This window comes from Papaver somniferum, chromosome 3 (genome assembly GCF_003573695.1).
Source record: "Papaver somniferum cultivar HN1 chromosome 3, ASM357369v1, whole genome shotgun sequence".
Classification (NCBI taxonomy): Eukaryota; Viridiplantae; Streptophyta; class Magnoliopsida; order Ranunculales; family Papaveraceae; genus Papaver; species Papaver somniferum.
Genome location: NC_039360.1, coordinates 217,291,545 through 217,308,669, shown reverse-complemented (window position 1 = coordinate 217,308,669; position 17,125 = coordinate 217,291,545). Strand labels below are relative to the sequence as shown.

General features: G+C 37.9%; 2 protein-coding genes and 1 non-coding gene across 3 annotated transcripts; 2 read left to right on the top strand and 1 right to left on the bottom strand.

The window, feature by feature from the left end:
- Nucleotides 1-1,594: 1,594 nt before the first annotated feature.
- LOC113358662 (DNA ligase 4-like) lies at nucleotides 1,595-12,032 on the top strand. The gene is made up of 27 exons (XM_026602278.1): nucleotides 1,595-2,052; nucleotides 2,606-2,697; nucleotides 2,973-3,058; nucleotides 3,173-3,309; nucleotides 3,382-3,456; nucleotides 3,544-3,635; nucleotides 4,298-4,369; nucleotides 4,917-4,996; nucleotides 5,095-5,132; nucleotides 5,222-5,228; nucleotides 5,414-5,569; nucleotides 6,038-6,113; nucleotides 6,191-6,315; nucleotides 6,402-6,436; nucleotides 6,705-6,763; nucleotides 7,699-7,782; nucleotides 7,863-7,955; nucleotides 8,040-8,088; nucleotides 8,377-8,464; nucleotides 8,654-8,854; nucleotides 9,031-9,156; nucleotides 9,251-9,350; nucleotides 9,452-9,557; nucleotides 9,841-9,971; nucleotides 10,105-10,266; nucleotides 10,461-10,616; nucleotides 10,879-12,032. The coding sequence occupies exons 1-27, from the start codon at nucleotides 1,711-1,713 to the stop codon at nucleotides 11,804-11,806; spliced, it is 3,696 nt and encodes a 1,231-aa protein (XP_026458063.1). The 5' UTR covers nucleotides 1,595-1,710; the 3' UTR covers nucleotides 11,807-12,032.
- A 969-nt stretch (nucleotides 12,033-13,001) lies between these two features.
- TRNAR-UCU lies at nucleotides 13,002-13,074 on the bottom strand. The gene has a single exon. It is a non-coding gene; the product is annotated as a tRNA-Arg (tRNA).
- Nucleotides 13,075-13,757: 683 nt separating this feature from the next.
- Nucleotides 13,758-15,416, top strand: LOC113358661 (probable sarcosine oxidase). The gene has a single exon (XM_026602277.1). It carries the CDS (start codon nucleotides 13,974-13,976, stop codon nucleotides 15,201-15,203), a length of 1,230 nt encoding a protein of 409 aa, XP_026458062.1. The 5' UTR covers nucleotides 13,758-13,973; the 3' UTR covers nucleotides 15,204-15,416.
- Nucleotides 15,417-17,125: the final 1,709 nt, after the last annotated feature.

Genomic DNA, 17,125 nt, shown 5'->3' with positions numbered 1-17,125 from the left:
ATAATCATTATACATGTTTCAAGAATCGGTTCCTTGTGTATATTCTTCTACTGTATTTTCAAGACCTAAAGTGTTTGATTGGTTCTCAAGTTATCTTAGTTTGAATTCTAAGCAATCCTTGGTCCTTGAAAATTTATAAATATAGATTCTCTTTCAACTGGGAAATTCAGTCCCTGACACTTTGTGTCCTAGTTGATTATAGAATAGTCCTGTCCAAGTTGATTATAGAATAGTCCTCTATAGACCTAATTTTCCTCTGAGAAACATAATTAGGTCTACGACTAAAAGACTTCGCGTTAGGGATTTGTGAAGCCAGGTTCGACTATCTTTACCTTAATAATCCGTGTATCCCGATCTTGCTTTTCTGTTAACGAGGTTTTCATAATCTCTTTAAGGCAAGATAGATAGTAATCACAAAGTTCTCTTCATCTCAGACTTTGTGATTTCTCAAGATAGATATTTGAAAACTGATCTTGATTGATCTTTTGAAGATTGTTCTTGAGAGGTGGTTGAGAATCTAGGATGCTTTTCGAGAGTCATAAGTTCCGAATTTGTGAGGTTTGCTAGCTCTGTCTATTGGACCGAAGGAGTGGGCGACAGGAAAGGAAACACTTTGAGCGACTGAAAATATGCGTCTCAAGCATCTTTTATTTTAAATTCTAAAAAATGGGTCCCACATCAATTTTATTAATAAAAAATGGGCCGTGAGTTATAACCCCAAAGACGTCACTATTAACAAAATGTTTTTTTTATAGTACAAAAAAACACTATTTGAACCGAGTGAGAGATCAATGTTAAGAGGAATTGATGTGGGATCATTGTTTGATGAACGCAATATCTGATATACAAAATTACATGGGATAATCTTTTTGGAGTTGAGAGGAATCATTGTTTGATGAGTTTCTGCGATTGAATTTATGATGGGAATGAAGTATCATTGAATCATCTTCTGAAATTGATGAGATTAGGGTTCACGAGGAGGAATCAGATGGAGGAATTTGTGAAGAATAAATAAAATTAGGGTTTGGAGCTTTGAAGGTGAATATATGTTAGGGTTCACGGGGGAGGAATCAGATGTTATGTAATGTCTAGCGGAGAAGGAGATGATCTTGTTGTTGTTCATATGAAGAAAAAGAGTTTGGGGTTCTTTTGTGACTGAAGAACTGATGATGCCGTGAAGAAAATTTTCTGATTTTTGTACAGGTAAAAACCAGGTATCGAATTGTACCGGACCGATCTTACAGGTACAAGTACAACACCAGGTACAGGTACCGGTTCTCAAAATGAGGTACCGATCAACTCCAGGTATAGGTACCGAGTTCGTAAGAAATCTGGACTGTACCGGCCTATGTGCAGCTCTATCTCTCATTGAATTTGGTAGTGAACAAGTACAATACACACTCATTCCATAACCCTTACTCTTTGGTGAATTAGAATTACGTGTCTTGTACCAAAAAATCGCCTTGTAAATTAGCGGCATTCCAGCCCCAAACCGCTGTTTTGGTGCTGGTAATATTAAGACGTGCTTAAGCGTCTTTAGCCAAACAACATAAGCTCAACCGCGATGCATCTTAGCACTTTAGACATTTCTCCCAAACTTCTCTTGTACACATCTCCTCCCCTTTGCCCCAAGTCAAACTGGCGGGGTTTTCTCTAAACTCAAAAACAAAATAATCCCTGAATGTATTTTAGGGTTTACAAAAAATATAAATGAGTGATCAAAGTGCAGTGAAATTCAGCGTACTATGCAGTTTATTCAATTGGATGCAAAGAAGTAAAACATCATCAAAGAAACGATCAAAGTTCCGGAAATTTCTAGATAATTTCTGTAAAACTGGTGATGATTACTTCGCTTCAATACGATTAATATTACCATCATTAGATAGAGAAAGAGGAAGTTACGGATTGAAAGAATCAGTACTTGCTAATTGTTTGATCGATGCCGTTGGTTTATCTAAAGATTCTGAAGATGCTAAGAAACTTATTAATTGGAGAAAAGGTGGGAGTAAAACTGGTTATAATGTTGGGAATTTTGGTCTTGTTGCTGCTGAGGTATACTTCCCTAACTTTATTTTAGTCGAAATTTTGTGGGTTTGTTCTGATTGCTGTAGGGTTTATGAAGTTTGGGGATTAGTGAATTTAGGTACGGGCATCAGTGATTTTAAGGTCAGGTTTTGAGTAAGTGTACTGTGGTGGGTTTTTTGATTCTGTAATTTGCTTGAGGTTCGTGCAACCGTGCTGGGTAAGCAGTTGCCTTTGACATGGTGCACATCTATAAGCCCTAAATCCTGGAGATTAATTACCCTTTGGGTGAATGCCATGATCCGAGGTTTTATAGCGAGCAAATGACGTGCGACTAGGGTGAATACATGATTTACTTCGTCTTTTAGGTTGATAAAAGTGTGGGGTCTGTGTTGTTATAAATTGTAATAGTTCAGTATAAGTTTATGAGTTTGCTCTTATTACTTTTTTATATCGTAATATTTTTCCTGATATGGAGAATGTAGTTGAATAGGGTGTAAGTGCACTGAATTCTATCTGTTTTTTAAGTGCCAAATGAATTAATGAAATTTTATTGTGCTTATCCTTTATGTTCATCACTTAGGTACTGCAAAGAAGGCAAGGAATGATATCTGGTGGATTAACGATCAAGGAGTTAAATAATATGCTTGATCGCTTAGCATCAAGTGAGAATAGGTAATTCATTTTATTTACAAATATTTTGGCTCTGTCCTTTATGAAAGAATGCATATCAACTTTTGGGATTCTGAATTGTCAGAATTAGATGTGTACAGACGAAAAACATTAAATACTAGAGAGCCCCAGTGTCACATATGCATATTATTGATTGTCATGATCATTCTAAAAGGCAAAATGCTACACCTTTTGGCCATTGATTTTATTTGCTGCCTATGGTTACGGTTACTGATCATTTCTCATTTTATTATGTTGCTTTGGAACTGTTTAAATAGAGGTGACAAGACTGCTGTACTTGCTGATCTTATACAGAAAACAAATGCACAAGAAATGAAGTGGATTGTCATGATCATTCTAAAAGGTCTACACATTAAGCTTCAATTTGTAAATCTGTTGTTTTATGTATGATTCGTTTTCTTTTAACTCCCAATCTAGCATGGACTTACTTTGGGAGTTCTGCTTAATTTTCTCGTAGATCTAAAACTTGGAGTCAGTGAAAAGAGCATTTTCCAAGAATTTCATCCAGATGCTGAAGACTTGTTTAATGTCACTTGTGACTTAAAACTAGTTTGTGAAAAGCTAAAGGACCGAAGTCAACGGCACAAGCGCCAGGTGTTCAATAACATCCTCTGCTTTTTTGCGTTTGTTGATAGTATGTGACCTTGTTGTTCATCTTCCAAGCAGGACATAGAAATTGGAAAAGCTGTACGCCCTCAACTAGCTCTGAGAATTAGTGATGCAACTTCTGCATGGAAAAAGGTGCGAAACAACAAGTTCTTTATTTCTGTGAAATTGGAGTATCATGTCTTTCAGCCACTTAACTCTTCAATGTTTCTGATTATCTAGCTTCATGGAAAAGAAGTCGTGGTTGAGTGCAAATTTGATGGCGACCGCATTCAAATTCATAAAAGTGGACCTAAGATAAACTTCTTCTCAAGGTTTGGCGATATTAATCTCTCAAGATAGTAATTTCCCACAATGCTTTATCTTTGTTTTTCACACAAGATTGTTGTGTTTCCGCATACTTGTATTGCCTTTGCGGTAGTCCATGACAGCCAACAACAGGTTTCCATAAATCAGAACTGCATGACGATACTTTATCATTTAATAACCTAAATATTGATGATCCATGGACTTATGCTGTGAATTGAAGTCTCTGCACAGTTTGTCCTATGCTCAGTTTTGGGTCTTTAGTTCTGTTTTGCCTGTCAAGTTTATCTTAGATCCCCAGACCATTGTCAGATGTATTTTACTTCCCTCAGATACAAACTTCCGGGGCTTGTGGTTATTGGGAAGACAGGAATTCCCAACGGTAGGCCGAAGTTGGACAGCCTGTGACCATTTATTTTTATACTGGAGTCTGTTGTTATTGATGCTCTCCTCTCAAAAATTCTGATGATGTGGTGGAAAATTTTCTTTCAAAGAATCTCAGTTAAATAGTCAATGAAAGTAGAGCTATTTAAATGTCACGATATGGTCAGCGCTTATTTTTTTTTCCAGGAACATTCGTGGTTGCTTTATCTTCTTTCTTTCTATCGTACAAGATAAACGTGTGGTCAGATAGCCGATAGCTAATTATCTTGCTGTTTCGTGCATGTAGGAACTTTCTTGATCACCCTGAATATGAGCATGCAATGTCAAATGTCATCACACAAAATATCTTGGTTGATAGGTAACTTTCTCCATCTTTCTAGTTTCCAGGAAGATTGCAACATGGTTATTGTTGTCTATATTACTGGATTTTGTTATATTGTAGTTATTTTGATGATCTTGTTATTTGCTGTGGGATTTAGCCTCGTTTTTCCCATGATTCGTGATTGATTATCTGTTGTACATTGATCTACTTTTTTAAGGAGTTAGAGCGTGTATGGCAAGGTTAAATTGTCAAAAAACCTCACTCTAGGTATCTTATGTTGTGAAGCCATTACAGGGTTTACAAGCTGAAATACCAACCCCTCCTTCACCATACAGATGGCTGTGTCATCATATGTTGACAAGTCTCTTCCAAAAGAAAAATCCTATCCTCATACGTTGCCATACTCGCATGAAAATTTGATATGAGTACTCTGCCTATTAAACCTTTGAATTTACTGGGTTCTGTTTTTTGTTTCTTTTTCTCGAAAGTGCCTTAAAAATTATAGCATGTCCAGATATGCAGTGTTGTATCATTGTCACAGTGCTACCATGTCTGTAAGCAGCTAATCTACATTGGTAATCAGGTGCATCCTTGATGGTGAAATGTTGGTCTGGGACACATCTACAAATCGTTTTGCCGAATTTGGGTCTAATCAAGAAATTGGTATCTTAATTTAGACCTTCTTTTACTCTTTTTGCTGTTCTTTAGCCGCAACGGTTCCTAAAATTTGTTATTCTTCTTTTGTTTCTCCTGTTTTACAGCAAAGGCTGCAAGAGAGGGATTCGCCAGTGATCGACAGGTTCGCTTCCGCCTTAGTGAATTATTTAGTCATGGGCTTGTATTGCAAAATTTTCTTATAGATCGTAACATATGTTTCTTGTCATGCAGTTATGCTGTATCCTTTTAGTGGTTTTTGATTTTTCCCAATCTGTATCTGGGCTGGTAAGTTTGAATGTCTATTGAGATTTAGTATTTGTTGGTGAATGCGACCGCATGATACTTGTTTTTGGAAACCAAAAGTAATAGAAATTGGGATAAAATATGGAACTTTTTATGTTTCCCTTGACCATTCATGGCCAGATGTTGCATTTGACATTCTTTATGTTGGAGATACTAGTGTTATCCATCAGAGCTTGAAAGAGAGACACGAACTTCTTCGGAAAGTGGTAAAACCTTTAAAGGGCCGTTTGGAAATATTAGTACCGGATGGTGGTATTAATGCTCATCGTTCTTCAGGTATAGCAGGGATATTTTTAGCTGAATATTTAGAAAGAACAAGTTTTTTGTATGCTGTTAGATTTCTTCTACTGCATTATCAATTAAAAATCTTGATAGTTCATTAAGTAAGGATAAAATTTACTGGCTTCACTGACCATCCATGTGAAAACTTATCAGCATGCCCATGTTCACTAGTCATGTTGAACAGTAGTCAGCGTATGTAACATCATTGTAATCATTTTTCATTGTATGCCCGGTGGTCTTACTTACAACCATTGATTATTTTGTTTAGTATACCCCATCCATCCGACAGTAAGATGAAAAGTTATAGATTTATTGTGTAATTACTAATGTCTACCCTCGATGACAAAGACAGTTCTATTTTACTATTGTTATATAACATTATACTTTTTCCGTTATTTGTTAAATTTATGTTGATTGTATCTGTGCTTCATGCTGTCTTCTTACTTGTTTATGACATTACAGGGGAACCTTGCTGGTCTGTTATTGCGCAGAATGTGGAAATGGTTGACAAATTCTTCAAAGCTACCGTGGAGAACAGGTTAGGAGTTTTTCAAGTAATTTCTATTTTTATATGGATGCACACATCAAATTTATTTTATCATTTCACATATGTAGAGATGAAGGTATTGTATTGAAAGACCTTGGATCTAAATGGGAACCTAGTGATCGAAGTGGAAAGTGGTTAAAGTTGAAGCCTGATTACATACACACTGGTTCTGATCTGGATGTTCTGATTATAGGTTTGATATTCTTCTGATTTTTCTTTTTTTGCTTCTATTTATGTACTTTAAATTCTGAAGTTAATGTGTTGAGTGCTTGTCAATAGGTGGATATTATGGTTCTGGTCGTCGAGGAGGGGAGGTAAATCTCTTAGTGGTCTCGTATTGGTTGTTCATTTCTCTTATTTTTCTCTGTAGGTCCACCTATATTTTCATTATTGCTTGTAATGATTTTAGCCAGGCGAACATGGTTGAGATCTCCATTATACCCCAGTCAACTAATAGTAAAATAATATACATCCCTCAGATACTGGTGCTACTTATGGATTTTCTTTTTGAACCATAGACTCATACGGTTCCCTATTCCATTCATCTTGGCCTATGTATGACTATGCTTTAATGGTTTGTAGGTTGCTCAGTTTTTGGTGGGTCTTGCGGAACCTTCAGCCTCTAATACCTACCCCAGACGGTAATCCATTTTTATTCTTATATATTTTGGACAGTAATTTTTATCTGTCAATTTGTCCCTGCTTTGTGTTTCAAGATCTTATGCTCAGATGTGGTGACTTGATGTTTGTAATTTTGTCTGGCTGAGTAACATCTCAAAGTACCCTTGTAATCCACTGTTTAGCAGCTTCAGGAAACTTTTTGGCTTCAAAATAGAATTTGAAGGAGAAACTTTTTGTATGTATGGAATTGTAATGCTTTTTAAATTTATAAAAAACGAAAGAAACTATATGGTGTGTTTGGATGTAGGATTTTAAGTGGGATTTTAGGGTCTAGGAGATTGGCAGGAATAAAAATTCCTTGGCATGTTTGGAGGCTCAAAATTCTAATGTTCATGTTTCCCATGGGATTCTTAATTCCCCCTCTTTATTCACTTTCACCTCCTTCCCTAATATTGCACTTTTAGTGGGGTTTACTAGAAGGATTTCCGTCTCAGCTCGGTGAACTTAAAAAATTGACTTTGTATCCAAACATCACGTGGGAATCTTATATACAGTTAACTCAAACGCCATACTGTCGAAGGAATAGAGCTGCTTGCACAGAATTCAAACTAAGCTTAATGACTAGGTCGACTTCGAACCCTACATGAAATTCAGTTTTAGCCAATTGTTCATGTGTCATTTCTTGCTTGTTGCAGCATATTTTTTATTGTTCGCACTTTCCTGTTTCATTAACTTATATGTTAAAAACTTGTTCGTCTTCAAAATTGAATCTACCGAGTCGTGATAGTTGAAGTAAATACTTTGTAGTGTTTGATGTCTTGTTTAGGTTTGAAAAACTGACAAAGATCAACACAACTAGTTTTGTAAAAGAAAGATTGTAGCCAGTGAATTCTAAAAAATAACCACACAATTCTTACTGAACTCGTTCTGATAGCATGGGTTTTCTTTGTTACAGGTTTATATCATTTTGCAGAGTTGGTACTGGCCTTTCTGATGACGAGCTTGATGCGTTGGTTACAAAATTGAAGCCCTATTTTAGGTTCTTATAAGATATTTTATTTTTTATTTTATACTTCACTCAAGCATACCATTAGTCAACCAAAATTCTGAACTTAACAGGAAGAATGAGTACCCAAAGAAGATACCGAGCTTTTATGAACTAACCAACCATTCAAAAGAGAGGCCAGATGTTTGGATTGATAGTCCTGAAAAGTAAGAATCCCTTTGCTCCTTTCTTTTAAGTTAATTTAAGATATTCTATTTTAGACGCTAAGGCTTTTCTGCTTCTTTTCACAGGTCAATCATATTGTCCATAACTAGTGATATCCGAACTGTCAGGTCTGAGGTATTGTAAATCCTGTGATTAATGACGTTTGTAGTGTGGATAGTTTGACAAGTGCTCTATGTGGATAATATCATCATCATGAATGGATTGTAACACAATAAAATTCCACTTTATGTGTGTTAAGTATTTTAGATCTACCTGAAAAAAATCTGCACTATCTCTATGTGGTTCGCACAGAAGGGGTCATGATGGACCACATCTTTTAAATATGGCGGTTTCTTGGCGATTCTTGTGCAAGTCATATGGTATGCAGGTATTCAAGTTGTGTTACTTTAATCTGTTATGCAGGTATTTGCTGCACCCTACAGTTTGAGATTTCCTCGCATTGACAGGGTGAGATATGACAAACCTTGGCATGAGTGCCTTGATCTGCAGTGTAAGAGCTCCGCCCTCTCTATATGAACTTATGTGGTGCTTCTATTTTTCAGATCATGATTTCTTGACATCTTTTATTATGATAGTGCTCTTGTGGTCTAGAGTTTGTTTATGTACCTTAATTATGCTACTTGATGAAATCTTTTATGCATCTAAATCATTCTTCTCTCGCTCCTTCCCTTTAATTCAGCTTTTGTGGACTTGGTGAACTCAAGTAATGGCAACACTAGGGGGGCAGATTATGGAGGCTCTCAATATAATAAACCAAAGCGTGCCAAACCCTCGAGCAAGGGAGACAAGAAGAAGGCCCCTATTGTCCCTTCTCATTTCCTCCGGACAGATGTCTCCGGCGTAACAGAAGAAACCCCCATATTTGCAAACATGATGTTTTGTATCCTGTCACATTTACCGTCTATCCATCTATCTATATAAGTACACTACTTTTGATTGTCTATTTCATCATAAGACCCTGTGTATTAAGACCTGTTTAGGTATCTTGAGAGGATTATGTTTCTTACAGATAATTTTGCCATATCCATTGCTGTTAGTTTTCCTTGACTTCCTTAGATTTCATCAATGTACCCCCAACCCATTCTCTGGATCTCTTTCGCAAAATGGTGGTTGAGCACGGAGGGCAGTTCTCGATGAACCTAAACGATTCAGTTACTCACTGCATTGCAGCAGAAAGAAAAGGTATGTTTTGAAGACCATACATATCCTAATATGTTTTAGAAGTAATACCTAACCTTTATTTGTTATGTTTTCTAAAGAATGAGATTTTACCCAGGTATCAAATTCGAGGCAGCAAAGCGTCGTGGAGACGTTATTCACTACTCATGGGTTCTAGATTGTTGCTTACAAAAGCGTCTTCTGCATTTGCAGCCGAAGTTAGTCCTAGAATTTTTATACTGTTGTTTTGTTTGTTATGTATTTCTGATTTTGGTCATCTCGTAACTCTTTCATATTGGAAATGATATGTTTTTCTAAGGTACTTCCTTCATCTCGGTGACTCATCAAAGGAAAAATTACAAGAAGAAGTTGATGAATTTGCTGATTCTTATTACTGGGATCTTGATCTTGCAGATATTAGACAGGTATCCTCTATAATTCTCATACATAACTGATCTTCACGGGCCTCGTCTAGTTAGCCAGTTATAGTAGGTAGATACCAGATGTCCCAAACTAAACATGGTGGGTAAAAGGAGAGCAATCGTTTGGTTATAATAGGTTGGTCATGTGCTTGTTTTCAAGAATAAACTAATACAATAAAGGTGTTTTATCTGACCATATCACCTTTGCTTGTTACTTGTTCACAACATTTTCATTGCCATCAAAGGCGTAATAACCCAAGTATTCATTCGTTTTTTTTCGCTCTAGCTCTTCAACAACATAAATCCATCAGAAGATCTAAGAAATATTGCCTACTACAAGAAAAAGTATTGCCCGAAGACAAAATGGTCCCGCTTTCAAGATTGCTGCATTTACTTCTACTCATTAAAGAACTCTATGTAATTTTCTATTTCTCCTCTCCTAGTTATCGCTGGCGTTTTGGACCGAGTTATTGATATCATGCTTTTGTACTATTCTTTAGTTTTACTTTTACGTTTATTTCTGCTAATCCATGTTTATTTGCACTTGAAGAAATTCTGACTGGGAGTTCCCGTTGGAGACTTCAATAAAGAGATTGAGACTTGAAGTTACTATGGGTGGAGGTGAAGTTAGCGAGAAACTTTCTTATGCGACCCATCTGGTAGTCCTGTCAGTACCCGGGTGTGACGTAGAATTTGATTCAATACTGGAAAGGTAGTGCAACATGATGATGGCTCATAATTAATATTTTAACCTGGTCAGCTGTGGATCGAGAGGTCCATGGTCTTAACTTTCCGTAGGGATTAGTTAGCCTTGTAAATAATGTCTCCGATTCTCATTTAATCAAGGCTTAATAAACACAACTGTAGTTCTATTGTAGCTAATTTTTCCCTCACTGCTTTATGCAGCTTTGCAGCAGCAGAGAAACATCGATTATGTAGCAAAAAGCTGCATGTTGTGGCTTACGAATGGTTAGAGGACTCTTTGGAGAAGGGCCAGAAATTGGACGAGGAAAAATACAACTTGAAGCCTGACGGGTTAGAAGAGTCAAATATTGAAATGAGGTTGGTGCAACTGTAGGAAGTTTCTTATATATTCCTGTATTCATCAGTTCTAGGTAAGTCATTGATTGGATTGGTGGCGGCTTCTGTGACATCCCATAGTTGGGTACTTTTTTTCATAGACGTTAACATTGATGGTGTTATCGATGGTGATCTGATATATGCTTGTGCATAAAATGACCAGTAATATTCAGTTAAAGCATCCGCCTATCATCATTTCTGGACGACATGGTCAATTTTATTTCTTACATTTCTAGTATTGCAGTGAGCATGAAATATCTGATACTTCCGAAAAGGATGGGAAGAGTATTAGCGAGGAACCTGCGGTAAAAAATGTGAGAACGTCAGCAGCATCTGAGGTTGTTGGGAAACGAACGAGAGGAAGACCCACTCTTGGAAACGCAAAAAGAGGACGAACTGTTGCCAGCCAAGCTCGACAAACGAGGGTAAAAGGTCGAACAAGGCCTGCTAAATTAGATCAAAGTGAACCAGAAAAAAGTGCTTCCTCTGATGATACATCAAACAAAGATGCCATAGAGTCAAAACGAGGGGCCCAAGGAGTTCAAGGAAGCATAACCGGTTTAAGCCAATCTCGAAGAACACGGGCAAAGATGGGAGCCAAGCATGCCAAATTAGATGAAAACGAACTTGAAGTCGGTGCTGCCTCAGAAAATGCACCTTCTAACGAAGCCACTGAATCAGATAGGGGGTTTCATGAAATTCACGAAACAGAGACAAAAGAAGATAAAAACAACACGAAAGAAAAAGCAGAAGTTTTTGATGTATCACAAGGGGACAATATTAGTGGGACAGGGTCTATGGAATTGGATGGCAGAAATGACTATCAGGACAGTGAAAAGGTCACGGGACATATTGAGATATCTAACTCGAAAGGAGAAGAAAAAATAGATGTTTCAGATAAGCCGGAAGTAACACTTGATCCTCTTCAAGCGATGTTGTTAAATATGATACCAAGCCTTGGAGTGAAATCTGAAGCATATCAATCTGCATCTGGAAGTGAGGTACCGGTAAGAATAGATCCAAGCATTGAAGTGAAGAAAACTGAGGCATCAAAACCTGCTCTCGAAGATGAGGTACCACCAGTAAGAGTAGATCCTGATGCAGGGCCTGTTAAAAAGAAGAAGAAAGTCAGTTACAAGGATGTCGCTGGCGAGCTGCTTAAGGATTGGTAACAGGTCATATCCTTCTCATGCTTTGTTACATGTATTACTAGTTACTCATTCATGACTGTGAAACTGTGTTTATATACAGTATATCCCAGGCTTTTTTTTGGTTTTTCTAGGTTAAGTTGCTTTCTGTACAAACCTTTGACTTTTATGTGCACATGTTCCTAACTTGTTAAGTACATACACAAAGAAGAAACATAAACACACACTAGAAAACCCTGCAAAGCGTATGGCGAAAAGTTTTCTTTTTACAGACATCACTACATTATTTGGTGGATTATCTGGACCTGAAAAGTTTATGCTCAACATAATCTCGCTAATCTTTTGCCACTGAGCCGAAACTTTTCAGATAACCTGGACAAGTACTGGTTACTCTCCATCTTAGCAAGATATTCCTTTATGACCTCGCTTTATGTCTTAATAAAGAGACTTCTACTGAGCACAATTAAGGATCTCCTTTGAGATGACAAAGTTGTCTTAGCTGAGAAATAAGACATCTCCTTTGAGATTACTAATTTTCAACTATTTGAAGATCTTGAGACAAAGGATCAAAGGCTCTGTTCGAGATAATGACATGCTTGCTATTTTACTTGATCCGGGGTCTCATTTGGTCAATGTTGATAGGGAATAGTGGGAGTGTTGGTATTTAGAAAATAGCCTCTGTATGGAGTATTAAAGAGTTTGTGGCGTCTGACAGTCTAGTGCACTTTGTTTTAGGCATATAGTTATATTAGCTTACTTGATCTCTGGCTGCTTACAGTCTATTCTTGAGGACATATTTCTGTTCTATTAGTAGTAACTGGTCTCTCTTCTAGCCCTCATATATAATCCCAGATTTATTATCCTATTAGTAGTAACAGGTGCAGAAGTTAAGCTAGCTAAAAACATTATCTTTCTTCTTTCAATAGGACTTCACCTCTAAAAGTCAGTAAGAATGGAAATAACAATTGATAGTAATCATGATAAGTAGCTGAATTGCGAACAACCGGTACTTTGTCCAATCACTGACATCATACAATTATCAGGTTGTTAGTGGGTAATGAGTCGATTCTTTTTCTGGATAGCATTAGTTTTCTCTTTTATGTTGAACCACAAAAGCAAAGAAGCACAGGCAGGAAAATGCTTCAAAAAAGATTAAAAGGTTGTAAAAAGAAAAAGCAGTGGGCTAGTCTCTAGATTTTAAAAAAAAAAGAAAAAAAAGCACACCCGGTGGGACTCGAACCCACAATCGCCTGATTAGAAGTCAGACGCCTTATCCATTAGGCCACGGGTGCTTGTTTGTTTTGAGAAATGAAGAAGTTTCTATATTATCAGACCATTGCACACCTTAGCTGAGAAGCCATTTTGCGGTGAGAACGAGGAGGATGTGTCCCATGACCAATTAGGGATAGAACTCTCGTCGTAATCTCCGGGTTTGAGGAAATGACTTAAATGTGATCCCAGTGGGCCAAAAATCATTAGTCGAGATACGTTACTAAAAAAAAATGTGAAGGCAAACCTTAACATTTGGAAGAAGTCGCCAGAGGAAGGATGGATGTTGCTGATGCAAATCGTGAGTTTCTGAAAACAAACATCATGTGATTACACTCAGTTGGTTCAAAATGTCCTCAAGAATCTCCATTATTTACAAATATCATAGGATCTCTCATTTTCATTCGAGTCAGATCCACGACTGAAATATTTGTTTTTTCATCTAACAACATAAATGTGGGTCAGCGATGTCAATGAAACGAAAAATGCTACCACCAATGTACTTGACTTCCAGTCAATACTTAAAACCAAAATACTGCTTACAACCAAGGGAAGTGCATGTTCAATGCATTGCTTGGCTGTAGGATCTAGGTTTTGGCATTTTATTCAAGTGGGCAGTAAAAAACATTATATAGGAATAACAACAGCTCAGTGTTGCTTTCTTGATGATCAAGGAAACCATATCAAGTCCTTTTCTTGTTTTCTTGTTTCAATAAGTGGCGTTTTTGAAAATTTAGATAAAGATGTGGGTCTCTCTTTAAAGAAGTAAACAAAGCCAACTTGCATGAGGGATGATGAGTATATAGAGTTGAAAGAAGGTGCAAGTTTTAAGTTATAATTAATTTATAAAGGTGTGCAGCTTTTTAAGTTGAGAGTGGAATTCTTCACTGTGTTTGTAAGAGAGAGATCACAAGAGAGTTAGATGGAGAGCAAGTTCGACGCGATAGTCATAGGTGCCGGAATCATGGGTAGCTGCACGGCGTATCAACTCGCAAAGCGTGGCAAAAAGGTATTACTTCTTGAACAGTTTGATTTCTTACACCACCGTGGATCATCTCATGGCGAATCTCGTACTATACGTTGCACATACCCTGAGGATTATTACTCAGAAATGGTGTTGGAGTCATCAAAGTTATGGGAAGAAGCCGAAGCCGAAATTGGGTACCGGGTTTACTTCAAGACCCGTCATTTAGATGTGGGTGTGCCTAGTGACAAGAGTCTGCAAGCTGTTATCGCGAGCTGCCAGTCGAATTCGATTCCTCATCGGGTTCTTAATAGGGAGCAAGTCATTCAAGAATTTTCAGGTGTGTTCGAAATACCCGAGAATTGGATCGGGTTGGCTACCGATCTGGGAGGTGTACTCAAGCCAACAAAAGCAGTTTCCATGTTCCAAACTCTGGCTATGAAAAACGGAGCTGTGCTCAAGGATTATATGGAAGTGCATGAAATCAAGAGAGATAATGAAAGAGGAGGAATCAGAGTTTGTACAAAAAATGGCTCTAAGTTTTGGGGTGAAAAATGTGTTGTGACAGTTGGGGCTTGGATGAGTAAGTTAGTTAAAACGGTTAGCACCCGGGTTTTACCCATAAAACCATTACATACAAGCATTTGTTATTGGAGGATTAAAGATGGTTACCAAGACAATTTTTCTTTACAGAAAGGGTTCCCTTCATTTTCCAGTTATGGGGAGCCCTATATATATGGCACCCCATCGCTAGAGTTCCCAGGACTGCTAAAGATTGCGGTTCACGGCGGGTATCCTTGTGACCCAGATAAGAGGACATGGGCACCTGCATTGTTAGGGAATGAGGTAACTTCATGGATCAAAGAGAAGTTGGCCGGTCGGATCGAGTCTTCCGAACCAGTTCTAACACAATCGTGCATGTATTCCATGACTCCAGATGGTGATTTCGTGATTGATTTTTTGGGTGGGGAGGAGTTTGGGAAGGATGTGGTTATTGCAGGTGGGTTTTCGGGTCATGGGTTTAAGATGGGTCCAGCAATTGGTCGGATCTTGGCTGAAATGGTTATGAATGGGGAAGCAAAAGGTGTAGAGTTGAAGTACTTTAGGTTGGATAGATTTGATGAGAACCCAAGAGGGAATGTAAAAGATTATGAAGACCAAGTCAACTCAGTCAAATCTAAGTTATAATTCAGTCGTCAGGTGGGGTCAAATAAGTGTAAGTGCAATTTCCCGTATGTATGTGATTAGACAATTGAATTGTTCATTCCTAAGGATGTTGCTTGTTTGAAACAGTAGTGAATCATGGACTTCTCTTCTAGTTTGTCTTTCATTTGTTTTTGAATCACCGTTGAACTGTACGCTTTTTAAAACTGTTATCACACTTCCATTCGTTTTGGATTATTAAAGCAAGGCATCCGTTTTTTTATTTTTTTTGAAAGAAAAGTTGCCTTTATTAAATAGAAACTTTTGTGGAGTACAAACACCCCACTGAATCATTTGTAACAATTTCCTTCAGGAATGTCGGGCTAGTATTTTCGTGCTATAGATTCCTTGTTGTTGGCGTTGTTTTTTTATTGCAAAGTTCGCTAATCCATCAGCACTGTGATTCGCCTCTTTATAAATATATGTGATCTTGAATTGCTGTATTGTATTGAGGTGATGATGGATTTTCGATAACATATTTCGAATGATCCATCGTGTTTGTGTATCCGAATTTTCGATCAACCTGAGCAATGTTGTCGAGTCCGTTTCAAACCATATGTTCCTTCAACCTTGATTTGTTGTCATTCTCACTGCTAGGAGAAGAGCCCATGTTTCAGCTAGCAGTGTCGGTGCAATTCCAACTGGTGCTGCCATGATCATGATCACCTGATTATTAGCATTCCGGAAGATCCATCCTGCCCCCGCCATGTCTGGTGTTGCCCTTGGTGTCCCTCTGCTTGCTCCATCTGTGTTTATTTTGATCCAATTTGCAGGTGGGGGATGCCATTTGATCCATATTAGTCGTTTTGAAGCCTGTTGTTGTTGTTGTTGTTGGTGGTGTTGCCTCAAGCTTGGGTGTCTGTTTCTGAGGTGCTTGCATGCCCATCTGAATTCTTGTGTCAGAATTAATGCAATCTGAAACATTTGCTTCAGTGTTGGATCAACTTTTTGTAAACTCTTGCATTCGTGGCCAACCAGATATTCCAGATAGTGAAACATGTCAATGTGAAAACTTCCTCGTTTTGTGCCATGTCGAGAAAGTTAATGAAATCTTGAGGCACTTGTATTGTTGTGACTGCATAGCTGCTGGGTATCCTTTGGCGAGTTGGTGGTTGTGTGCTGTTGTTGCCTCGATGTGTTCTGGTGTTGCCTCGATTAGTATCATTCGATCTTGCAATAAAATTTGGTTCCGGGTGTGGTGGCAGCAATATGTTGTAGTATGGGTTGTATGCATTGTTATTTCCAATATCATGAAGATGTTTCACAACCATCAGATCCCAAGTTTGTTTCGCATGATTGCATGTGAACAGGAAGTGTTGGTTGGATTCTACATCCGTAGTACACATAGGGCATGTGTTGTGATCCACGACTTTCCCGATATGTAGTGTACCAAAGGTTGGTAGACCGTTATGACTGACTTTCCATAAGAATAGTCGGATTTTTGGTGGGCAGTATGCTTGCCATATCCTTTTCCGTGGGATATTGTCCTGGTTTGTTGCACATGTAGCCTATGCCGATGCATTTCCTGCGAACAGTGATTGAGTACTGTGTTCTCTTGTGATCAGTGCTGCATAGCCACTTTTGACTGTATAGTGTCCTGTTTTGAGTATAGCCAAATGATGCAATCGCTGATAGGAGGGTTTGGAATATGTTTGCTTTTGATGGCATTAACAGTGATTAGATCAAATATTTCATGTAACAAGTCCTATTTCCAGGAGAATGCCAGAGGTTCGATTAGGGTACTTTCCAGTTTGTCTCCCCAGGGTGTTGTGGTGGTAATGGGTCCAGAATTTGGAATCCATTTGTTCCTGATGAGAATGTTATTTCCATCTCCTATTTGCACCGCATATAGTTCCATCATGTACTGTTCCACCTTGCAGATATTTTCCAAGGCCACTTTTGTTGAG